Below are 26065 nucleotides of genomic sequence, written 5' to 3'. Positions count from 1 at the left end.
CTCTGCCCTTAGCCTCTCATGCCCACAGCAATCATGCCGGCTGCAGCCCCTGGGTGCACGTGCCTCCTCACAGACTCTCTCTCTCTCACTTGCTAATTTGGCACTTAGAGACACTTGGAGATGAGCAGAGTCATCTCAAGGAAGAGCGTGGAAAATCACAGGGATGCGGGGAGCCAACAGGTGGGTCCACCCTGTTGGGAGGGTGACCCATGGACCACACTGTCTGACAAGGGAGGCATTGACAGAGCCGGGCACTTGGGTCCAGGTTGATAGGAGCCCAGGCAAGATTTGGGCCAATTGCCTTTGATCCACTGGGACCGTGGATCCTTCTAGAGCGCCTATGCCCTTCTGCTGGGGTGAAGACAACTGTACCTGGCCAGGGTTAGCCTCAGCTTGGTGGGACAGGACACTGCAGGTACCTAATTGACTCCTGGCCCTCTCAATCCCACGTGTCACCCCTTGGAGCCAGCACTGGGACCCCAGCCAAACCCCGGAACCCACAAAGTCCTATCTCTGCGACGATAAAGTGAATGATCTGTCATGTTCTTTTAAACTCCTGGGCACATGTATTGCTTTCCTAATTGGGTCTGGTTTAGGTGAGTAATCAGAGTAACTTGTTTGCCCTGCGTCGTGATGGTCTGGGGCCTGGGGTCTACCCATCAGTCCCAGCATGCCAGACCAAGGGCTAGAGCCACTCCTAAACCCCGGATGGGCGTGTGTCCTGATGTGTCATCGGTGGGCCAGACCTTGCAGCCCATAGCAGAGTTTAGAGCTGCTCAGCCTGGGAGTGGGAATGGGGAGACTTGTGTACATGTGTGTGCACACGTGCATTCATGTGTGAGGGTGGGGGCCAGGGAGGGAAGAAGGGAGGGAGAGTGAGTGTTTTGGGGAAGAATTGGACTTTATCCTGATTTGGCTCTTCTAAAAAATTTTTTAGTGTTGAAATAGCGTTTGGTTTTTTTTTTTTTTTGATGATGAAATGATGGTGATTATAATAATAATAATGTGTTGTCTGAGCAAAATAAAAACTTGGCATCCATGCCTGTTCTTCCAATTAATTTTCTTTTACTTATCTATGAAATCCTAGAACCGAAGACCTATAGATATACTAGAAAAGAGTCAACAGCCTGGGATTGAATCAGTGCTGTGCTGGTAAATGTTTACAGTTTTCTCTCCAGGGGGAAAAAAAACTGTGATTGGCAGCATTTGCCGATTTATAAATATTCCCACTATGGCTGATTTCAAGCTCCCAAGGCGATGACACCGAATGCAGAATTGGGAAGAGGTTCACTCTGTTGTTTCTTGCAGACTCCACCCCTGGGTTAGGTTTTATGGTCACCACTTCTTGGGTGGGTGACCTTGGGCAGGTCACCTAAAGCCGCTGTGCCTGTTTCCTCATCTGTAAGTTCAGGATGATGATGCTTGCTTCTTTGTGAGGATTGAAGGTGAGAGCAGGTGACATGCTGGCACCACACCTTGTACTTAGTGGGGTGCTCTTGTACATATCGGTTTTAGGAAAGATTATGGTTGGCATTCTGTCCCTTAGACCAACGAATGGCTGAAGTCAGGGTCAGAACCAGATCAGAGCTAATGATCCCCTTGGGGATCAGCTCCTTGACCTCACCTGTCCACCTGCCCAGCTGGACATAGGACTGCGTGGCAGCCCATCTTAACATTAACCCCCTGGGCTCCATCTCAGGACCATGAAACAGCCACCTGCTACACCGTCCACCCACAGCCAGGGCCAAGCGGTCCGCACCGAGTGGACAGGGGCCGGGGCCAAGCAGGCTCTCCATTCTCTGTGGGGCTTTGCCCTTCCCGGCTGGTGGCTGAGGCCTGATTGCCCTTTGTGCCTGGCCTGCAGCCTGGCCTCCTCCGGGCTCCAGTTAGCTTTTCCCTGAGGTGGAGAGTGGAGGTGGACATCAGGCCATGGCTCAGCCAGTAACAAGCCGAAGCTAATACCTTTTCTTCTGATGTTGATTTTTTTTTTCATCATGGTCCTGACATTCAGCTTGGCAAATTGCAATTAGTGATCCGCCCGCCTCCTGCTCTGAGTTCCCATGCCAACCGACCCAGGCACACACAATGGCACGGGCCCAGCCCCCCAGCCACAGGCCTGAGGAGGGATGTGGGGCAGAGGCAAGCTCTTCTGACCCCTGGAGCTAGAAGAGTCATGGCCCCACATGGCTCTAGGGAATACAGAGAGGTAGCAGGCCCCGGGCAGGTACTGGGGCCAGACTCAGTCTCCTGGATCCCATGGCTCCTGGGGTGGCTCTCCAGAGGCTGGGGGGCTGGCACCACCCCTTCTTTACCTTGCCCTATGGGGTGCGTTTGATTTGTGGCATATTTAGATCTTCGTGATAATTTTCCTGTGAGTCCTCGCTGGAAAGGCCCCGTTCTGTGTCTGTGGGTGGGGAAGTTGAGATGCCTTTTCAGATGCGTTAGGACGGGGGTCCTGGTCACGGCAGACGTGCCTGTGGCAGCGTGGACGACATCTCTCTGGCCAGCCCCTTTGCTCACCTGATCTGGCACTGCCTGCAGGAGGGTCACGGGTTAGAACCCGGGCCAGGCCTCTCCCCAGATACCCTTCCTGTCCATGGGCGTATTCTGAGAAGACAGGGACACGGGTCCATGTGGCCACCTGTCCGCTCCAAAGGTCCCTGTGCAGCACCCTCGACCCACCTGTCTTCATGTGCCCTTCCGTACCCTGTGAAGTGGTGCCAGTGTGGAGGAGACCTGCTCAGGCCGGTGGCTCAGGTGAAGGACTCATGGGACTTGCCGGGTCCCCAGAAGGGGGTGGGATGGTCTGAACCGTACCCGCGCGTGGGTGGGTCATGTGGGGCATCCAGCGACGTACCCCAGATAAACACCTGTTTACCAGGGTGCTGGGAAGGCCAGGGCCGTCTGCGCCAGGGGCTCCCCGGGTCCGCCACTCAGAGGAAGCCCGGAGGAGCAGGAGTCTGCCCCGGGTCACACAGTGACTTGGTGGTGGCAGCAGCGACTCGTGTTCCCTCCCCTTCCCCAGATCCCACCCAGCCTTGGGGACAGGATGCTCCAAGATCCAGGAGGCAGCCCTGGCTCGCTCACGTCCCCCTCCTCCCTGGTGTCCTGCGTCCCCGTGTTCAGAGCAGCAGTATCAGGGGTCGGCTCGTCACAGTGGAAAACAGTCCCCTTCAGGCTTCTTGGAGCCGTCGGACTCCCTCGGTGCCTTTAAACAACAGCCCGTCCCCTCCCTGGCGTCCAAGGAGCCCTGGGCCGCCGGGTCTCTGTTTCAAAGGGGTCACAGGCGCACTCCGGTTCCTGAAGGGCGGCTGCCGCTGGGCACCCCAGGGTGGCTGGGCCGGGCTGTGCCAGCACCAGGCGGGCCCTTCTGATGTCTCTGTCCTCTCACGCAGGGTGCAGCACTGGGCCCGGCGCCTGGAGCAGGAGATCGACGGCGTGATGCGGATCTTTGGGGGCGTCCAGCAGCTCCGCGAGGTAAGCCTGCAGCCATGGCTTTCCCTCGGGGACCCTCCTCCGGGTGGGGCTGAGGGAAGGGCCTCGGAAATAAGGAGTGAGGCAGGTGAGCCAGCGCGGTGGGACACTGATGGACCCATGGGTGCCGGTGGGGATGCAACTAGAAAAACTGACTCCTTGGGGGCTCGGCCTGCTCTTGCCGAGGTGGCTGTGCACAAGCGGCATCCGACTGGCTCGGGTGTCAGGCTTTGCAGGTTTTCAGATGCACGAGGTCTGTGTCTGGGGTGCAAGGCCAGGCCCCGGACGGTCCAGCAGATGCAGTTGTGCACGCGAGCCAGAGGGACCGTCCACGCAGTGAGTGGTGGCCAGGCCACACAACCCCGGGGGAGCAGCGCCGCCCCTCAGGGCGTTGTCACATGCGAGATGAGACGAGTTGAAAGCCTAGATGAGATGAGTTGAAAGCCGGTGCTTGGCGAGATGAGGGATCAGGGGACGGGAGGGGTGATTGATTAGACGGGAGCAACCACATTCATCTGGGAGATTATGTTAATGTTTGAAATAGTGATGTGAAGACTAGGCCATTAGTCACCCCCAGAAGGCTGCAAAATGTGTCCCTGTCAGGCTCCTGAGCCGTCGTCGCTCTTTCTGTAGAGACCCAGAGGCTGGGAGAGCTGAGCGCTGGGAGGGGCTGGGGTGGGACTCCCAGGTCGGCTCAGTCTTCCAGAAGCTCGTTGCTGGGGGCTGGGACCGAAAGGTGCAACGGGATTGGCGGGCATTTCCTGCCAACGATTGTCCCGAGAACGGCAGAGTAAATGCAGTTCCTGTTGGGGAGTCCAGGCCCGGAGCTCGGTGGCGAGATCCAGCACTGCGTTCCTGTCACCCCTCTCGGTCGCAGCTGTAGCTCCTGTGAGGCAGTTGCCACGGGGTGTGGTCCTCGACCCTTTCCCCACGCTTAGTTGACAGCGGGCGCCCAGGAAATGGGGGCGGCAGTGAGTGTGTTGCCGTGGGCTGGGGACGTAGGACCTCTGGCACAGGGTGGGGCTGATCAGGGGTGTCTAACGAGGTGGTAACATGGCAGGGAGAGGGAGGCTGGGTCTGGAGGTCAAAGCCACCCACTTGCTGGGTGTCCCCCTGTGGCGGCCCGGCCTCTCCGAACGTCCCTTCCCCGGTTCTGGGGCCTGAATTACACTCACATCACCCCACTCTCTCCTCGTGAACTCTCCCTGGCTCAGCCGAGCTCGGAAGCCAGCAGAGCTTTCCAGAGAAAAGAAGCGTAGGAAAAGCTGTTCCAGAGCAGAAGTCAATTTATGCTCAGGCATCGCACCCGGCACTAACTTGGTCCTCAGCGGTCACTGTCAAGTGCAGCCGTGTAGGTGACTGAAGAAATGATAGTTCCTTGGATGTGTCCACGTTTTGCGTCTGGACGTAGGATGCACCTAATATAAGGCATTAACCCTGCACCGACAGTCAAGAATTGTCCATGCTTTGAATTCGCACCTGGAGGACCGTGTTAGTTCGTAGTCACCGTCAGCTCAGACCCAGAAAGTTTGCCAATGAGCAATCAATGTACACATTTCGTGCCTGAGATTCCATTCTGTCCAAGCCTCTGAGCTTCCTGGACGGCGAGGACCAGAGCTGGAATCCCAGCTCAGCGTAGCCGCTGGGTGCTCGTGGGCGAGTCCCGGACCCTCTCTGGTCCTCGTTCTCGGTCTGTGGCGTGGCTAGGAGGTCTGGCTGGAGGATGGGATGGTCAGAATGGCAGTGGACAAACTGACACAGATACATCCCCTTTTTTAGAAGTCAGGTTTGAATTTCCCTCGTTGATCCTTTTCACTCCTAGGATGTGTTCTCTTCCTTTCCAATGGCAGCGAGCGATTCCAGACACTTTCACTGAGCCGCACCCTCAGCCGCACCCGCCCCACCGGGACCCCGGGCTCTGGATTCCTGTTCTAGGGGGCTCCTCTGGCTCTGCCTCTCCTCTCGGATGGGCGGGCAGGATGAGCTGGGGGAACTGGGAGCTGGGCTGGAGCAGGGGCTGTGCTTGGCGGGGCCGTGGCCAGCCTGGGAGGCAGGCGGAGAAGTGCTGACCTAGCATCCCGGCTCCTCCTGGCAACCCCTGCTCGCCGACGGCTGCCAGCTCCCCGGCGGCGCTCTGTCCTGCTCCAGGTTTTTCTCACCTGCTTCCTCAGCCTCTTACCTCCCGCTGACAGCTCTGGGGCTGTTCCTTGGCACGGGGCACTCTGGTGAGGTGGGCGGCAGGAGAGCAGGTGAAGAATTCTAGAGGAAAAGGACAACCCTGGGGGAGCCAGGAGGGGGCCAACCGACGAGCGCCCCACCCCCCCAGCCCACCCCCCAGCCTGACCGAGCCACCCCACTCTCCCTCAAATGCACGTGAGAGGACTGTGTACCCAGCCCGTGCCCAGCCCTGACTGGTCAGGGGGTGCTGGCAGCAGAGCCCTGACCCAGCTGTGGAGGCTCCCGTGGACCCTGGCACCAGCTCTCCCGTTGGGGCCGCCCCTCCCCAGGCCTCCCTGAGCTGCTTCTGAGCTGCCTCAAACACCGTGGAGCTGAGCGAAGCTGGCATCCGGGCCCCCTTGGCCTTCTCCTTCTGCACAGCTGCCCTCTCCTCTGCCTGTCCCAGTCTAGAGGCCACCCCACCCCCAGAAGCTGGGAGCCACAAGAGCTGGCAGCTGCGAGAATTCAGAAACTGCAGACGGTGGCATTTGGGAGCATTTTCCTTGCCTCGGCACTTTGCTCCTCTCGGCCTGGCCACTGCCCCGCGGGGCATGGCTGGGTGCAGACCACGGCCCAGTCACAGGTCGGAAACGATGGCGCACCTCAGTGGAGCATGGGGGCTGTCCGTAAAGACCCCATCGTATCTCCTCATCTAACCCCAGCACACACTAAGAGGTCCTGCTGTGGCCTGGCGTTCAGGCACCATACTCACCCCCATGTTTAGCTAGACGCTCCTGAGCCATGCCCTGCTGGGTAACCCAGCCCCACCTTCCCCCCAGCCCTGGCCAGCTTCTGCCACGAACAGGTCACAAGAGTGTGGACCCTACTGTAGTCTGCCCTGTCCTGCGTTCTCTCAAGCCCCTTCTCTACCCTCCCCCATCAGCACCATATTGTCCCCATCCTGTGGGGGGGAGGGGGAGAACAGAGAGCATATGCTTAGGCTCTGAGCTCATTTACATAATGAAGCTGATCAGGATGAATAATTCATCAGGTGCCTAGGGGTGCATGGGGGAGGATGTGGAGACGGCCGGTCTCCCTACTCCGAAGCCCAGGTCACTCTGACAGGTACAGCTAGGGACCTACCCCCTTCTGACTGGGTGTCCAGATGGGGACATCATATAGAAGAGGAGATTATAGTCAGATGTGAGGAAGAACCAGCACTTATCAGGGGTCCTGAGAAGGGGGACCTGAGCTGGGGGAGACACTGACCTTGGAGGGTCTCTGTAGAAGGAAGAGAGAAGACCCCCTGTGAGGGGTGGGGTTGGAGGTGAGGGAAGGCTGCCTGGCCAGAGTTGGGTCGGGAGCAGAGACCTGGGATGGCCACTTCTGGGGACTACACGCCACCCTCTGGAGAGGCTCAAGCCAAGTCTGCACCTACGAGGACCTTTGTCCGTTCCCTCAGCCTCCTCTTGTACCTGGCCCGCAGGTCGGGGCAGAAATGGCCTGAGCCCTGCTCACATCTCTGTCACCTCAGCTCCCACGAGGGTCTTATAGCTCAGCTTCTGGTTAGTCCCATGGTCCTGTCATACAAATGGGAAACCAAGGTCCTGGCCAACTGTCCCCATCAGCCAGTCCCATCCTGGAGGCCAGGCCTGAGTAGTGCCAGGATTGTTGAGACGTATCAAGGCAGAAGTGCAGGCCCGGGGCCTGCCTGGAGGAGCCCCCCGGGGGCAGCTCCTCCCCTAGACTGCTGAGCTACCTCCACAGAGCAGCACCCCAGGACCTGCAGCTCCCTGACGGCAGGTCTCCCACGCCGCTCCCCACTGCTGTTCTTCTCTAGGCAGTCATGGTAATTCAGACCAGGGGTGTCTGTGTATCCCCACTCTGCATAGCCAGGAATGGCGCTTCCGAACCTGTGACAACACTGCAGCCCCAGCCCATCTCGTCTGCCCCTGGCCGTCCCCGCACCCCATCTACTCAGTGCTCCCTGGGAATGTGTAATCAGTATTTGCAGAGTGCCACATCTGGAGCTGGCTCCCGGCAAGGACCAGAGTCTGGCCACGTCGAGGGCCCCCTTCCTGAGGGCGTCCGTGTAGGTGTCTTTGAGACTGGCCTCTCCCTGCCCCCTCCCCTCAGCTGGTACCGCCAACTTGCGAAACACATGCACACTCACACCCTGGCTCGTGGGGTGCTGGCTGAGGGTGCGTTGGCCCCTGTTTGGGGAGAGTTCTCTCTGGGCATCTTGGGTAGGGCTGGCAGGGTCCAAAGTGCCGGGGAAGCTCTGAACCCGAGCAGAGCTGGGGCAGAAGAGGAGGTGAGCAGGGGACGGAAGCAGCCCCAGGAGCGCCAGGAAGGGGAGCTCAAGCAATGCGGCCCTCAGACCCCATGCTCGGCCCCTCAGAGCAGTGTGGTTCACACGCACCCCAACACACAGGCCTGCAGCTCCTTGGCCAGGCAGACCCCTCACATAGGACCAGCGCCGCTGATGTCTCAGAGGAAGGGAGGGCTGGTGAGCGAGGCCCCCAGGCCTGTCACAGCTCCTCCTTCAGGCTTGGGAGCCTCAGAACCCCTGTCCTAGGGGCTCTGTGCCTGCTCCTCACGCAGCCCCCTCCCCTCCTCCGGCCACCTCCCAGTGAGGCCCAGCAGTGCCCTCCTCTCCTGGCATAGATGATCGGGGTGCAGGGTGAGTCGGGGTGGGGGGCGGGTGTGAAATATGCTGCTGGGTAGGGATCGCTGCCGCTCGCCTCCCTAAAAACCCACATATATTATTCTTTAATGGAAAGTTAATTGTCTTATTATTCCCTCCATATGGTCCTCTTGCTCAGCACCCAGCGGGGATGCGTGGGGCTGGGGGCGGGAGCTCCTGAGAGGGCGTCTGGAACGTGGCGAGGCCTCCGCTTGAGCATAATTGGATACACACAGGCAGATACAGGGGCGCCCAGCTGAAGCCCTGCTAGGACCCCTCTTTGTCCCCCCAGCCCAGCCTGCTTGCCACCTCTTTCCTTCCCAGGGTGGCCCCTTCCCCACACACACACCCCCACACACACACACACACACACACACACACACTGCAGTCTCAGAATGCTCTCCTGAGCACTGTGTGGGGAGACATAGGGTTGGAGGGGCTGGCTGTCGCCCCTCTGCTTGCCACCTCCCCACACACCCTCCGTTGTCGCCTGAAGGAGAAAATTCCATTTTTGAGAAGATTTTCAAAAGCCATTTCATCTGTGGCAGGAGCTCCTGCCTGAGGGCCAGCTGACTGACTTGGGTCTCCTGCACACCCTGCACCAGAAAGGGGTGCGGGGAGGTCAGTGTGTGGCGGGGGGCTGCCCCCGAGACACCGGGCCCGGACGGCTCCGGGGCTGCTAAGGCTGGGCCAGTACTCGTCCCTTCTCAGCCCCTGTCCCCACCGAGGCCTCTCTGCTCCCTGCTCACCAGAGTGTGAGGGTCGTCGGTGGGAAGAGCCACAGCAGGTGGAGGATGCAGTGACAGGAAGGTCCCCAGGGCTCGTGAGTGGGTGGTTGCATCCATGGCCAGTCAGAGCCCGTGGCTCCTAGAGTCCGGCAGGGGAACGCTGGGCCAGGGAGTCTGACCAGGAGGCCTCGGGGGTTCTGGGATGGCCTCAGTAGGGAGGTGCTGCCCAGGCTTCCATGGAGGCGGTGGGTGTGGAGGGGACAGGTCTGTGGGAGAGGCACCCCTGGGTGGGCTCAGCAGACCCGCATGGCTTGTGGTAACAGGCCTGGGGGAGGGGCCACCAGCTTCCGGCCTGTGCCAGGAAGTCACCATGGGGCCACATTAGAAGTCAGTTCCCAGAGCATAGGGAACAAACAGCTTAGAGCGGAGACAAGAGCTGTGCCTTCTGAAGGTGGGACCTGCCTGAGGCCCCCGAGCTGGCGGTAAGTGACAGAACTGAGATTTGAACCTGGAGCCTATGCCGTGCTGGGCGGCGGTGGAGAGCGCAGTAGGCGGGAACGGCGGGGCTGGGCTTTCCCGCACTGCGGCACCTGGGGCGTGCTGTCCTGCTTCCCTGAGCCTCGGTTCCCCTACCTGTGGAATGGGGATCCTAGCACCCCCATGCTCATGGGAGACGCAAAGATGTCGAGAGCAGGGGCAAGGAAAGGCTGCAGAAGGAGCCCCGCAAATGCGAGGCTGCCTTTGTGGGCCCTGCCACTATTAACCGCCTGCCCTTCTAAGAGTTGGTCACAGTTTGGGGACGTTCTGATGCCCAAGATGTCCCCTTTGCTTGTCTCGGCCCAGGAGTTTGGACATCGGTTCCCTTTCCCCGCCGTCTTAGTCGTCCGGGTGGCCCTAACAGAACACTGCAGACTGGGTGGCTGACAAATGACAGATTTATTTCCCATGGTCTGGGCCTGGGGGGATCCAAGACTAGAGCATCGACAGGTTCGAGTCCGGTGAAGGCCCGGTCCACAGACGGCGGTCGTCCCGCCATGTCCTCGCGTGGTGGGAGAGGCAAGGGTCTCCCTGGGATGTCCACAGTCATGAGGCCTCTGCCCTCTGCCCTCCCAAAGTGCCCACCTCCAAACACCGTCACATGGGGATTAGGTTTCTACACATGAATCTGGGGGAGACTCAAACATTCCGTCTGTAGTACCTGCTGACCATGACATCTTTTGGGGACCTTACTAGAAGAGGCACAAAGGCCACCAGGGTTAGAAGAAGCAGGGCCCATGGGCCAGGGAAGAGTGGGCGGCTGCAGAGGCACCCCTGGGGAGGCTGTGGGCGCAGGCGATGGAAAGGGCCCCTGAATCCAGGAGAGGCCTGTTAGTCCATTTCTCAGAGTAGTCAGCAGGCCCCGTGCACTTGGAGAGCCTAGGGCTTGGCTGGGTGGAAGCCACAGGTCTCTGGGTGGCCCCAGGTGTCAGCACTGGGGATGGGAGATTAATGGGTCCGAAAATAGAGTGGCCGAGGTCAGGCTGAGTGTCGGGGACTCTTCAGGGTGGCAGTGCCAGGGATCTTTGGCGGGTTCTCTGTCTGGGGCCCCTCAGTTTGAGTCTCAGGTGTGGTCAGGACTTTGTCCGCAGACAGCCCGCGCCGCCCTCTCTGGAAGCTGTGGTTGAGAGCCCGTGGCTTTGCTGCGGTCTCCTTCCCTGAAGGGGGCACCCCTCAATCCTTTCATCTTGGGAATCTGGATATTGGTCTGTCATAGTTTCCTAAGGCAAGACCCCCCTCCACATACACATGCACACACACACATGTGCATGCACACATGCACACACACATGCACATGCGCACACATGCTCACATGGCAGTGTCCTGACGAATAGTCTGGCTCTCCTCTGCGGTCCCCAGAGCGGCTAGCCTTGCATCAGGACAGCTGGGGGTCAACTCCGATGGAGACTCAGCACGTGCGGGTGGTTGAAGAGAGGCCAGTCTGCTCCCCTCCCTTCCCCGGCCCCTGTACCCTCTTCTGGAAAGCAGAAGGACAGCATGCTCAGAGCCGGGGACTGATCTGGGTGACCCAGGGTGGGAGATGGGGGATGGGTTTCCGTGCTGGGCCCCCAGGGTTGGCTGACCCGATCTGCATTCCTTCCTCCTCCACCCCCATCCATCGCTGGATCGGTGGCAGCCACGGGGACACTTGCCTGAGATTCATGGAGCCCCGAGCATTTGGCAGAGGCAGAGAAGTAATTGGTTCTGACAAACCACAGCCGGCCCCAGGGGCAGTATGAGCAGCATTTACCACGACCAGGCAGGAGACGAAGGCTCACCCGGGCTCCCTCCACCCTCTCCGAGCACGGCTCCCTCTCCTTGTGAGCGGAGAGCTAGTGTTTGGGAAAGGGTTACAGAGCCCCACACATCCTACTTTCCCATATCTGCCTCTCAGCCCTGGGACTTGGTGTCCTGCAGGGTGCTGGCCAGCTCCCTGTGGTGGAGAGATGTAGGCAGGGGGTGGATCCTGGGCAGACTCCTCAGGCCCCCCGTTGTCCATCCTTGGTTTTCATGAATCAGGGAACCCAGGCTGGTAGGGCCGGGGGCCAGGCCCCCACCTTAGGGGACGTGCCGTCCAGCATGCCTGCAGTGTGCAAACATACATTATGTGCTGCCGTGCTGGCATGGAGTAGGTGCTCAGCTAGCAACTGCTCGGTGGGTGGGTAAGTGTCTAAGGACTGAGAAGGAAGAGGACAAGGCTCCCATAGGACTCGAAGACATCCAGTCCCACACGGGAAACTGAGACCCAGTGCGTGACGGTAAAGCTTCGGTGACATATGGTCCGGGAGCAGGAAGCTCGCGTGGGGTCTGCCACATTTGGCCCCACGTCGAGGGTCCCCGACTGCTCTTTGTGAGGGAATGGTGAGTGTGGGGGCCATGGGGAAGGGCGCAGGAGGAGAGCTAGCCACACGGAGCACGGGCACCCAGGTGTCAGGCTGGGGCGAGGGAGGCTGGACTGTTCCAGGAGTGACCTGAAGGCTTGGCCAAAGTATGTGGCCTGGGCAGGGGGAGTGGGGAGGCTTTGGGCCTCCCAGCCATTCAGGTGCCCTCCCCGCTTGTGCATGTGCTCGAGTGTGATTCCGCGGGCAAGTGTGCTTCATGGGGGTGTGACCAAGCAAGTGTGTACGTGTACTTGTGTGCAGCTGAGTGCACGGTGCTCCGTGCTCCGTGTACAGGTGTGAGCAGGCACGCTTATGGGCCAGGGTGGGACTGCCAGGAGGCTGTTGCCGGCGCATCTGTCACCTGAGCAGGCGAGAACTACTTAACTGATTAATTAGCGAGGCCGTGAAGTCGCAGTCGTGGGTGAGGCGCTGCCGTTCACGCGCGCTCACCACGCCCCGCGCACGGTAGGCGTCCCCCGTCACTCTGCCTGGGCTGTGCGCAGTGGCCCGGCAAGGCGGCCGTGGCTTCGTGTCCTCACCCCTGTGTCTGTGCCCTGGGATAGGTGCCGGACCAAGCGACCCCCCCTGTGGCGAGCACAGGCCTTGTGCAGGCAGTCCTCACTGTCCCCAGTCCAGTGCTCACAGAGGCCACCTGGGACCTTGTCCCCATTTCATAGATGAGAGAGCTGCGGCTGGGAAGGGGCATCAAGCAGGGGCGGTTTTTCCAGGCTCTGGGCTGCCCAGCACTGGGCTGGGGTCCACCGGAGCGTTACCTCCCGGAAGTAGGGGAACACTTAGGTGCCTGCGGGCTTAGAGCAGACCTAGAGGCCACGGGGAGCTTTCTCCAGTGCAGGACAAGCCACTCACGCCTGTAACCCCTAGGTGCCTTGTCATCGGCCATCATCCTCCACACTCCCTGCAGGCGGGCCTGGGGCCTGATCCCCCAGAAGCCTGCTAGATGCCTCCCCTCTCCTGTCCCCATGCCGGCCGGCTCCCCCAGACCCCCATGCGTCTCAGTGTTCCGATTCTCCACGTGAGCGCAGCTCCAGGGGCGCCGGTGGCATTGGTGCGGCTTGCCCCCAGGCCCAGAGTCTCATAAGTGGGCCTGCCGCCCCCTTTTGCACCCCTCACAGACCCCTGGGCCCTGTTGCTGCCGGTGTCCTTGTTCAGAGAGACCCCGAAGCTGGGTCAAGTGGCAGCCACTTGTCTCTTGATCAGGTGTTGACGGAGGAGCCTTCATTATGCTCCATCTACAGGCGCAGAATAAATTGGTGTGCGGTGAATTTATTCTTTTTAAAGAGGGACTTTCACACTGGGGAAAACTTTTAAAAAGAACATTTATATAAAAAGCAATTACTGTGCCAGTAATTTTTATGTATTCTCCCCCTTCCATCGCCGCCTTTGTGTTTGAACATGACCGCCTCCTGGGCAGCTGCAGCGTGGCTCCCCAGCCTCCCAGCTACAGCTTCCCGCCCGCTGGAGCGCCCCTCCCTGAAGGCTCTGGGTGCAGGGCCCAAGCCCAGCAGGGGCGCAGGCTTCAGGAGCATGGCTGGGTGGATTTATGTCCCACACTCAGGTGCTTTGGACATCAACTCCCATGTGGGTCTCTGTCCCTTCTGGGCTTCTTTTGGCAGCAGCCAAGCTCTTAAAGCCACCTGGTTCCCTACAGCTTCCTGCCCCCCTATTCCGTGAAGGGGGAGGTGGTGGTGTGGGAGCAGGTATTTTCCCTCCCAAAGAGCCACTAACGGGCACCCTGCTTCCCCAGCCATTATTGCTCTCATACTTGATGCATTATGTAAATTGTCTCAGTTGCTAAGTAGTGGAGGGGGAACGGAGGTCTGGAGCCTTCTGTGGGGACCTCAGGAGGCTGGCCCTGGAAACCCACTGCTCTGCATCAAGGAGGGTCCGGAGCCTCCCAGCTCAGACTAGGACCCCCAGGGCCTGCACACTGTCTCCCCCTCAGACCACAGCATTGTGAGGGCGGTGGCTGCACTCCACAGCAGACTGGGGGTTCCCAGGGGGCAGGGCGGACTCCCCCATTGGGCAAGGCTGTCAGATTGGGCTTTTGCCTCCCACCTCTGACTGGCTCCGGGGCTAAGACCGGGGCCCCTCTGCTGCCCCAGGAGGCAGACTTCCCCCACCCTCTCACCCACAGACCTCTTTAGAAACCCTTGGCAGAGCCGGAAAAAGTCTCGTCCACCCATGGGGCCAGGCGACCTGCCTCCAGCCCCCTAGGGACCCAGGGGACCCTGCGGCTCCTTCTGCAGCAAGTACCCAGTGAACTTGGGATATACAGGGTGAGTTTTGGAGCAGCATCACACCCGAGGCTCCAGCAAATTCTTGGGTCCCCAGGGGCCTGGGATCTCCATGAGGCGAGTAGGGGCACGAAGGTTCCTGGGCCTGGACAAGGCCTGGGTGAGGGCGGGGCCTAGCTCTCAGTTTTCCCTTTTGTGACACAAGATGTGCCCGGGGAAGATCTGGGTCCAAGGTCTCGTTCTCCAAGGACATTTGTAGCCCACTCAGCCCCACCTCTCAGGCAGTCCCCTCCCCGCCCTTCCCCAGGCGTGGCTGCCTGTGGGTCTGGGTGAGGTGGGCACAGGTTTAAACAGAAGTTGGGGTGAAGGTAGTGAGTGCTTCTCTGGCTGTACAGACATCGTAGAAGACTTGGAGCTTCTTCCTCCCTACCTGGCACTGTCACCCACTGCCCCCGGGATGGGTGCTTATCAACTTCCTTTCTGAATACTCCCACCATTTGGAAAATGTAGGCATGAGAGCAAGGAGTCACCGATATCAATTGATGTTTTGGTCTAAGAAGCCTGGTCCGTGGACTCCGTACTCAGCTGATCAGGGAACTGAAACTTCGAACTGTCTTTATTTTCAGTAAGAGTGGACAGAGGTAATGGTGATATCGACAGCGCTCTATTGCCCGCTGCTGCCCTTTGGGGGGCCGTGTCTCAAAGAGAGAGGCTTGAGTCAGCCCCCTGCCTCTGACTCTTCTGTCTGTGTTTTTCTGTCTCCTTTCTTCCTTCCTCCCCACCCCCCTTTCTTCCCTTCTTATTTTTTTCCTACATCTCTAGATGGATTTTTAATGTTAGGGTTTTAAAATCAGCGTCACACATGCACATAGTATAAAGTCGTAGTTTTACGAGGCGTGTTGTGTTAGGAGCTCAGCAGCCCCCTCCATTCCACTTCCAACTCCCCAGAGGCTGCCACTTTCTAATCTCAGAGATCCACATCTCTAAATGACATCCTTATGCCACTGCTTTATGATCGTTCGGTTTTAGGCATTATCCATAGATATCCGCTGGGAGAGAAGGCTTAGCTCCCTACCCCCAATATTCACAGTACCATCCCTTGCCCTCACATTGTGATATGACCAGCTCAGGACTCAGTGTTGACATTGCCCCGATGGATCAAATGCTAAGCAGGATTGTAACCTGCAGTACACACTTTTGGATACAATTTTTACATTCTTTTCTTGCAGGTAACAATGGTCTGGTGTTAGTTCGTTGCTTAGTTTTCTGTGAATCTTTGCTAATTCTGCCCCTAAACTCCCCACCCTTTATCTGACTTCCTCTCCTACATGCAGACACATCTGGGGTTCTGTCAAATTTGCCATCCAGGGACGTCTCTCCCGGAGCCGTCTTGCTTGCTCCCGTGAAGACAGCGTGCCCTGCCGGCCCGTGGCTCGGACGTGAGTCTGGGACGTCCCTCACCCCTCTTCTGGGTCAGAGTCCCCTTCTCCTGGGTACCGTGGGCTCCTCTTCCTCAGTTTCTGGTTTTCTCCCTCGTTTTGGTAGCGAACTTTTCAGTTGGCTTCCTGAGAAAAGGTACACGGCAGCCAGACTTTTGAGGTTTTCATGTCTCAGAAAGCATGCATTTCCCCCGACACTTGGCAGAGATTTTAGGTGGGGGGCGGAGGTCAGTCCGGGGTGGAAACCACGTGCCTCAGAATTTCTAAGGCAGCTTCCATTCCTTCCAGCTTCCTGCGTCGCCCTGACACGGTCCAGAGTCATTCAGATTCCCAATGCCCTGCACGTGACCGGATTTTTACCTCTAGAAACTGGCGTATTTTCCCCTGGTGCCCAGTGTCAAACCTCCCGGCACTGAAGGTTTGAAAGTGTCCACTGGGTGGTAAGGAATGAAGACAGACCCCACTAAATCCCACACTGATCAGCTTTGGTGGGGTCTGTCTTCATTCCTTACCACCCAGTGGACACTTTCAAACCTTCAGTGCCGGGAGGTTTTCTTGAATGATTTCTTCGACTCTTTCCTCTTTTCTCTTTTCTCTTTCTAGAGCCTTTAACTCAGACCCTTTTCTTTCCTTTTTTTTCTGTGCAGTTTTCCATCTCTGTGTCTTTCAATCAGGAGATTTCTCAATTTTATCTTCCAACCTTTCTATCAACGTTTTTTTTACATTTCGTTACCATGTTGTTAATTTCCGGGATCTCTTTTCGGTCCCCGTTAAAAGTAACATCTTGCCCTTTCATTGTTTCATGGTTGCCATGATGTCAGTAGCTCTCTGAGGCGTGTGTTATAGCTCTAAAAAAAATTATTTTGAAATAATTTTAGGCTTGGAGAGGTTGCCAAAATAGCCCAGACATTCCCTAACCCTTTACTGAGTTTCCTCTGCAGTTATCATCGTGCGTAACCATAGTGCCGATATCAAGACTAAGACGTTGAGGTCGGTGCGATACTTTTAATCAAAGTGAAGACCCAGTTTGGGTTCGGCCGGTTTTCGCGCTAATGTCCTTTTCTTACGCCAGGATCCCGTCCAGGGTCCCACGTTGCGTTTAGTTGTCATGTTTCCTTAGTCTCCAGTCTGCGACTGTTGCCGTGTCTGTCCTTATCTTTCACGACCTTGACACTCTTTTAAAGCGCTGGTCAGTGACTGCGTTTATGTCCCCGAATTTGGGTTTGTCCGATGTCGCTCTACGATTAGATCAAGGTTATGCATTTTTAGGAAGAACCGCATAGAACCGACGTGTCCTTCTCAGCGCATCAGATCAGGTACGCGATGTCAGCGCATCTTATTACTGGTGACATTCGCCTTGGTCACTTGGTTAAGGTGGTGTCTGCTTGGTTCCTCTACTGTAAAGGGGCTATTTTTCTCTCTGTAATTAATAAATGTCTCAGGGAAGAAACTTTGCAAATGTGGCTATGCAAACATCCTGTTTCTCCTAAAACTTTTGCCCGTTGATTTTAGCACCCATTGGTGGAGCTCGCCTGCAGCACTTACTACTGCGGTGTCCTAATGGCACTTTTCTGTGTCTCTCATTCCTTCTACATTTATTAATTGAAATTCTCCCCTGTTATTTATATTGGTATGGACTCACGCATATGTATTCAGTGGGTTATAATTCAGTATTATCATTATTTATCTTGTGGCTCAGATCGTTCCAGCTTTGGCCATTGGGAGCTTCCCCGGGTTGGGTCCTGTGCCTTTTCAACATGCTTCTTTTAAGCATCTCCTTACTTAGTGTTACCGTGAGATACTCCAAGTTCCTTTAGTATTTTCCCGGAAATCAGACACTTCTCCAAGAAGGTCTGGTTCCATTTTTTGGCAAATGGTATTTAGAAATCAGGATCTGGGCGCTGAGTGTGCTCACTGCCACTGGGGTGTCACCACTGCTAGGCCCTCTTACCCTCAGCTCCAGGGAATGTACGTACGTCTCCCGACCCAGGTAGACGCACATATCTGTAACTGCATCGTTAGCCGCGTCTCTGCACAGACACCGAAAACCATGAGTTCAGACTGAAATCTCCGACTCCAGGCCAGCTCTCGGGGCTCATTCAAGCCTTCCTCCTTTCCTTTTCGGCGACTTCCTTCTCCGACACCGAGAAATCCAGTTCTTATTACCTACAATACGTTTACTTATTTCTTCAACCCTAGTCTACACGATTTGTGGCATTTTTTACGCTTTCATCTCCCTGTGTAGCCCAGGCTCCTTCCTTTCGGTTTGTTTGTTTGTTTGTTTGTTTGTTTGTTTGTTTCGGTCTCTGACTCCTGTGTGCCTGTCTCCCCCTCGTGTTTGGGGTGTCGCACGGTCTGCTCATTTTTAAGGAGACAGAGAAGATGGGTGATACGAACTGAGGAGTGAGACTAAGAACCCTCTGGATCTCAAGTCTAAACCCTGCCGAAGACGGGGGACTGAGCGTGGAGGCGGGGACTCTGGGTGTGGTAGGGAGACTCATGGACCGTGGGGGTCATCGTGGGTGATCTGGCCAAGCTGTCGTCCTGGGCTGCAGGTTCCCCGGAGAAGGTTCTCTCGTTCTCCCATTTGGAGTGTCGGGGCTTAGTCTTTGGGGTTCCCCAACATTGACCTGCTATGAGCAGGCCCTGGCAGGGCCTCCAAAGCAATCAAACCAAAAGAAGCCCCTCACACGTCAGGTGACCTGGGCCTCAGTTTCCTCGTCCGTAAAGGGGGAAGGTTTGTCTCTGCCCTCAGGGCCACATTGAAATGATGACGTTACTGCAGGTGACAGAACCACGTCCCATGTATGTGGAAGCGGCGACAGAGGGACATGGAACTGCAGGGCCAAGCGCTAGATCAGGGACCAAAGGCTGGAACGGGAGACGAGGAACTGGCCCGGAGGGCACATCTGGACCACAGTGTCAGGGGGCCGCGGGCTGGACTGGGGAGCCAAGGCAGAGGGGTCCAGGGCTGAGGGGAGATGGAACCTCACCCCTCACCCCTGCAGATGGGGATGGACAGTGCAGCACCTTGTAAAAGTGGACCCAGAGGCTTTTTTAAAAAAGCTCAGAGTGAGTCATGGAGTAATTTTTTTCAGGGAGCTGCAGAAAAAATATTTAGTAAGAAAGGAAACCTCAGTTCCAACTTCTCCAGTGGCACTTCAGGAGGTTGGGCAAGCTGGACCACTCACCAGAACCCAGTTTACTTTTTGATGTCCTGGTTTCTATAAAGGATGAGGGAATGGAAGGAACAGAAGGCACTTCTGAAGGCTGAAGAGACGGTGACATTCTCGGGCAGGCCACGAGGGGTATCGTGAAGGGCATGGGACTGGATCGGAGACCGTGTCCTGGTCTTGGCTGTGCCTCCTGGATCTCTTTGGGTTGGCCTTGGGCACGTGACCTTCTCGTCCTTGTTTTTGAGTTTCCTCCTATAAAACCAGGTGAGGGAACAGGACACTGTCCATGCTCCTGGTTTGGGGCAGATAGGTGTAGAAGAAGGACAGGGGGACAAAGCCCCAGAGGTAGGACTGAGTGAGGGGCAGAGAGCATGTGCAGCAGGCCTGGGAGGACAGCAGGGTTCCTGGCAGGCCCTCAGTTCCTCAGATCATCTTGGCCAATCTCTAGGGAAATCGAGGTCCAGAGAGGGCAAGGACAGGCCCTCAGCCACACAGCTGGTGGCCGAGCTGCAGCCAGAACACAAGTGTCCAGACCCTATCCCAGGCTGATGGGTGAAATGAAGTCACGATGTCATTCCAACTGCAGCAAGCAAGACACATCTATGTGACAGACCCACTCAGCCGTGCTCGGAACTGGCCCTATTCCTAGTCCCTGAATGTGTGAGCCTCTCTCAACCCGCTCTCTACCACCTTTGTGCCTTCTTGCCCTGGGCATCATTTGTTTTCTGGGAGCCAAGCATGGAGACTCAGATTAGGTGCTAATTAAAAGCCACCAGGCTTTTTTCCGCAGAGAGTTCATTAACACGCAGCCTGGGCTAGCGACAAACCCTGGGTCTGAGTCCTTCTTCACCATGTGTAGCCTTGGGCAGACGACTCCACCTCCCTGAGCCTCAGTTTTCTCATGTAAAGCAGGGGTAACACTCCCTGTCCTGCCCCCCTCCTGGGTGTCACAAGGTTTATAGGACACATATGCATGTAATTCCGTCCGGTGCTACAGACAGGAGTCCTGGATGATGGACAAGAGATGCTGTCCTCAGATGGGGGCGGGGGGGGCGGTCTCAGGATGCTGCCCAGGAACCCGTCAGAAGTTGATGCTGCTTGTCACCGGGGACAGGCCCGGATGGACGGGGGCAGTGTGGTGAGGATCCGCGGGGGGAGCATGCAGGCCCGAGTGACTGTTTTGCTGATTGCTCCTTTTGCTTTCAAGGAGATTAAACTATTTTTAGTCTGCGCCACTGCTGGTGAGACGCTGGAGGAAGCCTTTCCATCGCCGAGATTTTCTGGAAGCTGCCAAGTGTGGTCTTCAACTCGATTCTGGGAGCCTCCCAAACGAGCGGGAGGGGACATTACTTTCTGGGGGCTGTGGGGACAGGCTGGCGTGCGGTGGCTCCCCAAGGTCCTTGCTGTGCTGGCCTCTGGAGCTGGGTGGCCCTGGACTGCAGAGAGCTGTAATCTGAAGCGCTCGATGTTTGTAACGCTGTGTTTAAAAAAAGTAATTTATTTTCTAATTATTCCTTGTCTTGCATAACCGTGCATTGCCAAAGTGTCGCTATTTAAAATATTTATCTCTGCACGCCGCAGGAGCAGCTCTGGAGCGTGGAAGAGGAAGAAATAGGAGCCCGCGTGCTAGTCGCAGGCTTGTTACTTTGACTCGTCCTGGCAGCTTTGACGTCTCCCTGTAAATACTTTTATTTTTCATTAGAATGTTTCTGAGCCTGTGGCCCCCAGGAGAGCCAGTGATCACGCCGTTCCTCTGTGAGAGATGCGATAGAGGTGCTCATGGAATGAGCCACCAAACTCGTCTCGCGCCTGTCTGAGCCGGGGCGAGGGTCCGAGTGCGTGGCCTGGGGTGCGCATTGGCAGAGGGTGTGCAGTGCTGGGCTGCATGACACTGGTGGGGTTGGGGGTGTTCGCGTGGCTGGGGACTTGGGCCATTTGGTTTGAGAGGGAAACTGAGGCCTGGAAGGAGTCTGCTTTGGAATGTAATCAGACTCACTGGCAAAGTGGGCAGCACCCTTGTGGCCTGTTCTAGCCCAGGGGCCAAAGCCTTTCTCTGCAGCTCGGCAGGTTTTGAGGTTGGGATCAGGGAATTCCTGGGTGGCTTCAAGGGGTACGCACATCTCAGAGCCTCAAGCAGAGGGCCCACCGGTTCTCAGCGTGCAGGATGGGGACCTGACTCTTCTCCATCTCCGCCCCTCCCTAGGCTGTGGTCTGAGCAGGCCAAAGGGACTGCAAGTGGCTAGGGGCTGGAACGGTGCCTTCCTCCAGCCACCCAGGGAGCAGGCACCAGGCCTGGCTCTTCTCTCACCAACAGGCTCTTTAAAAAAAAAAAAAAATTTTTTTTTTTGTCACTGAGTCTAAGTGAGTTTTATGCTGAATTTTAAAATACCTTATTTTTTCCAGCCTCTAAACTACTAAATCTCCCAGGCTGAGGGATTCTGGGACAAAGGCGAGGCCTCGAAGTGGAAATCTGTAAAATTAGCTTCGGCGGTATTAGTGTTTGCAGTTGGAGATTGAAAAATTGCTTCCCGGGGTCTGATTGGAGGCTCCCCTCTCCTCAGGGAAGAAGCAAAAACTCGGCGTAGAGATGCCCAGGAGTACGGCATGGCGGCCGAGGGACAGATGCTGGGAGGCTGTTGTGGGGTTCGGCAAAGCTCCTCCTAAGGGGGCCCCCACCGGGCCTGTGAGCTGGGCCTGCTCCGCAGAGCTGTGTGAGGGGTGAGTGTGTCCTCTGAGCTCTGAGTACACAGCAGGTGCCAGGTAAACGGGGTCCCTTCTTCTCTTCTTGAGGCCTCCCAGAGTCAGCTCCCCAGACCCCCACCCCAGTGCTCCCACACAAGGGGGAGAGGGAAGCTTCGGAACCTGACTGAGGGGCCAGTTCTGGTGCCTGTGGGTGCGCCCGCCTGCGTGGCCCGCCAGGCAGCTTGTGTGCTTGATTGCCTCTGATTGGCTGCAGCTGAATTCAGCAAAAGCTATTATTTGCCCTTGATGAGCCAATCAGATGTCCTCATTGGCCATTCAGAGCAGGCACTGGAACCTGGGGGGGAGATGGGACACAGTGAGGCGGGGGGCAGGGCACAACAGATGCAGGACCCGAGTCTGGTCTGTGTCGACTGCGACCTTCACACAGATCACACCTCCCTCCCTTGACTCACCACCCCAGACCAGGGCTCCTCGCCCCCCGAATGGGCCTGCCCCCCAGCTTTCGCCCTCACTGGTCCCTCTTCCTGCAGCATCTTTCCTAGCACACCTACCTACCCGAACCCCTCAAGACCTCCTCTGTGGAAACCCTCTCCACCGCTCCCAGCCAAGGTGAGCTGTCTCCTCCGAGCTGCCTGAGCCCGTTGCCTGCCCCCTTGTCTTGTTCTGCCAGGAATTATGGAAGTCACGGCAATGGTGGTCATGGGAGTTCAGACAGACCGGGGTTCAAACAGAAGGGGTGAGGCCTGAATGCAGGGTTTGGGGTGTGAGTGTAGGTCTGGGGGGCTAAAGATCTAGTGGCCGCCATGGCTGGGCTCTCTTGGGCCTCTGTAGGCTAGCCCAGGGTTTAACACTGGGGGTGGGGGCAGGCAGGCCTGGGCTCTCTGTCTTATGTCATGTTCCTGCGAAACAGACTCTGAGACTGTAAGATTTGCACACAGAAGGTTTATTCGGGACAGGGGATGCTCTGAGCATGTGTAAGGAGACAATTGGGCAGGACTGAGCAGGGAGAGAAGCTGACCACAGTCCAGCCCGTGGGGAGCTCTGGGGCTGGGTGGCTCTTTAGAGATGTCCTAAAAGGAGTCCAGGGGTCCTGGCCTTTGTACCCTACCCCACCCAGTCACTGAATGCAGGCTACTGCTGGGGAGGGGCGTGACCGTGGATGAGGTGGCTCCCTTCAGTCGGGGGAGAGACAAAGAGACTCAGCCTGGGCCGCCAGCATGTGGTGGTCAGGAGAGGATGGGTGCTGATCCTTGGGCAGACCTAAGCATCGTCCACAGCAGCCCACTCTTGTGTCACTTAGATCCCTCGCAAGAGGAAGGATGGGGCGGGGTGAGCTGTGGCCTCCAAAATAGAGGCCACCGTTGGCACACATCCTCCCCTTCCTCTCCCACCTGTTCTAGATTCCTGTCACCCTGGCCCAGACCTTCATCCCAGATAGGGCTGAGCCCCGCCCACCTACCTGTCCGTCTCAGGCCATGATTGATGCACTTCTTCATCCTTCATTAAAAGTAGACAGGGGAGTTCCAAAGAGATACCCAGGTGGGTCACCTCAGCGTCCAGCATCTTTTCCCTGCCCCATCATCTTCTGATAATGAGAGTCAGCTACCTTCCCATGACTGCTGCTCGCTCACCCTGAGGAGCCTGAAGTGACCAGCCCGTAGCTGAAACAAACTCCAACGGGACTCTCCCCTGTGAAAATATTTCCTCTCTGGGAACCAGGACTTACAGATTCACAGAGCCTGAAGTCGAGGGGATGGGAAACCAGAATTTCCCAAGTGAGAGACTGGGAACGATGGGGAGCGGGACCTGCTTCTACCTCATGGTCCCTGGACCTGAGTATTCTTGCCTCTTAGAGACTCAGCCCTTGTAATGGTCATTAATTTAGGGTGTGTACTGTGTCCTAGATTAACAGTCCCCAAGCATTTTGGCACCAGGGACTCGTGCTCCTGTGAGCATCTAATGCCTGATGATCTGAGGCGGAGCTGAGGCGGTGATGCTGGTGCTGGGGAGCAGCTGCAGATACAGGTGAAGCTTCACTCGTTGACCCGCCGCTCACCTTCTGCTGTGCGGCCCAGTTCCTAACAGGCCAAGGACCAGTACCGGTCTGCAGCCTGGAGGTTGGGGCCCCTTGTTCTAGGTGATAGCACCCCATGTTGCTGGATATCTTCTCCAACCTGATGTCTTTACTGTGCTTGAAAAGATCTCACCAGGAGAACTGAAAACATCTGTCCACACAGAAACCTGTACAATAGTGGAAACAACCCAAATGTCCATCAGCTGATGAATGAATAAACAAAATGTGGTAGATCCATATAATGGAATATTATTCAGCAATAGAAAAAGGTTGAAGTTCTGATGCATGCCACGATGTGGACGAACTTTGACAACGTTATGCCAAATGAAAGAAACCAGTTATAAAAAGGGCACTTGTTGTATGATTCAATTTACATGAAATGTCCAGAATAGACAATTCCCTAGAAACAGAAAGTAGATTAGTGATTGCCAGGGACTTGAGGGAGCAGGAATAGGGTAGACAGTTTCTTTTGAGGGTGACAAAAAAGTTCTAAAATTCGTGTTGATGGTGGCACAATTTTGTAAATAATCAAACAACTGCGGAATCGTAAACTTGAATAAGGTGGATTTTATGGTATGTGAATTATATCTCAAAAAAGCTGTTATTGAGGGGGGAAAAAAGGTCATTCCAACACTGTCAGGCTGGTGGCTTCACGGTGGTGAGTAAGTGATGGGACCAGTGGATTCTGTGTTCATATGCCCACTGAAGCACCTCTTTTGCTGTCAAGTGGGCTCCTTGGTCCAAGGAAGCCATGGCAGGGGTCCCCAACCTCTGAGCCACGAATCAGTACCAGTCCGTGGCCTGCTAGGAACTGGGCTGCACGGCAGGAGGTGAGCGGTGGGCCAGCGAGCCAAGCTCCATCTGTATCTGCAGCTGCTCCCCAGCACTAGCATCACCGCCTCAGCTCCACATCAGGTCATCAGGCATTAGATGCTCATAGGAACACCAGTCTGTGGTGCCACAAAGGTTGGGGACCGCTGAGCCATAGGGCCCCCTGTCAGTGGATCAAACACTAGGTAAGCTCTTGGATAGCCAGCACCCTGCACGGTGGAAAGGAACACTGGCCAGATATGATAAGAGCATGCGTGCCAATCCCAGACGACATGAATCACTGCCCCCTTCTCAGGTCAAAGAGATCAAGTGTAATCAACTTGCCACCAAGTGGTGATCTCCTTGAGAAGCAGTGGCATATTGGGGGCTCAGGATTGGTTTCTTGCTGGCAGCGTGGGAATTCAGCAGCAGTAGCAGTAGCTGACTGACCTTGGTCTTGGGCTCATGTATAATCTCCATCCTGCCCTCATGGCTACTCTCTTCACACGCCCATTGGACCAGCCCTAGAGGGGTGGATGACAGAGGCTGGCTGATGGCAACTGGCCAAATCATTATTATGCCTCGTGATTTGGTGCCTCTTTTCTAGTGGCATTAACGTACACAAATCTTCGCATTTTGTGCCCTTCCCCATTGGTCCATTCGCGTGCCTCTTTACCAGGCTTCCTTGTCCCTGGTCTTCCAGGCTTTCTGCATCCTGACAACCAGCCCAGCCATTTGTCACTCCCCGTGAGTCTGAATACATTCTTGCCTCGGGCCCCTTCCCTTTCTGTACAAAGCAGATGACCAGGTGTGCTGCCCAAAGCTTTGCTCTTCGGGAGGCTATTTCTCTAACGCTATATCCGGCCATTCCTGAGTGAAGCTGTAATGTGGCTGCTGTCTGTTGCCAGCTCACGCCAGCAAAGTAAGCTGACCCATCTGAGGACAAGCTCAGTCTTTCTGCTCCTCCATCAGCTGGTTGTGAGCGACCCCCCACTCCGTGTCGTCATAGATGAGAGAGGGGCAGAGGGGCACTCGTGCAACAGCGGTGAATGAAAGGGGTCGTGCAGCTTTCTCGTGCCCTCTGACCAGGCTTCCACTTGATCAAGGACGCGTCACTTCCTGTCTATAATGGGTTGCCCTTGGGCTTGCAAGACCTCATGACCTCGTGGGTCTGACAGAAGCCAGATCACTGAATATGCCATGGTCATTTAATCAAGAGCTATGCGCAGTGACAATCCAAGAGATGCTTTTTGAATGGTGCGTAGTTTTCTGTTGAAATGGTCTGGACTCTAGGACTATACTGAGATTTTCCTGTTAGAACCTGCTGTACACTCCATACAGCATCTTTTCCCAAAATGGATACCTCTGGTACCACTGGGCCTGCTGGGGCATGTGGCCTGAGCTCCAGGACCACTTTCACCTTAGCCTGCACCTGCTGAGAGCCTTCCCTGTCGCCTGGTGTGTGAGGAGATATATATAGCATCGATAACACATGTTTGTGTATATTATGTTTACATTTATGCGTATGTGTGCATGTATACACACACACACACACACGTCTTGGTATTGAGCAGTCTTCTCGGGCTGGCCTGCAGAGGACAGGCCCCCACGGAGTCTCTCTCTGACGCTCGTGCCCTTCTCAGCC

The 26065-nt window shown here is 56.4% G+C and overlaps 1 protein-coding gene across 4 annotated transcripts in view; it reads left to right on the top strand.

The window, feature by feature from the left end:
* The window catches only part of CACNA2D2 (calcium voltage-gated channel auxiliary subunit alpha2delta 2), a 137458-nt gene that overhangs the window by 21794 nt on the left and 89599 nt on the right, over positions 1 to 26065 (top strand). For all 4 annotated transcript variants that reach the window (XM_039837863.1, XM_039837866.1, XM_039837865.1 and 1 more), the window contains exon 2: positions 3396 to 3477. In XM_039837863.1, the coding sequence (XP_039693797.1) occupies positions 3396 to 3477 (82 nt within the window). The remainder of the gene's footprint in view (positions 1 to 3395; positions 3478 to 26065) is intronic.

Source organism: Pteropus medius, unplaced genomic scaffold (assembly GCF_902729225.1).
Source record: "Pteropus medius unplaced genomic scaffold, Ma_sr-lr_union100, whole genome shotgun sequence".
Lineage (NCBI taxonomy): Eukaryota > Metazoa > Chordata > Mammalia > Chiroptera > Pteropodidae > Pteropus > Pteropus medius.
Note: the sequence above shows the minus strand (reverse complement) of the source record. Positions and strands in the feature narration are given on the sequence as shown.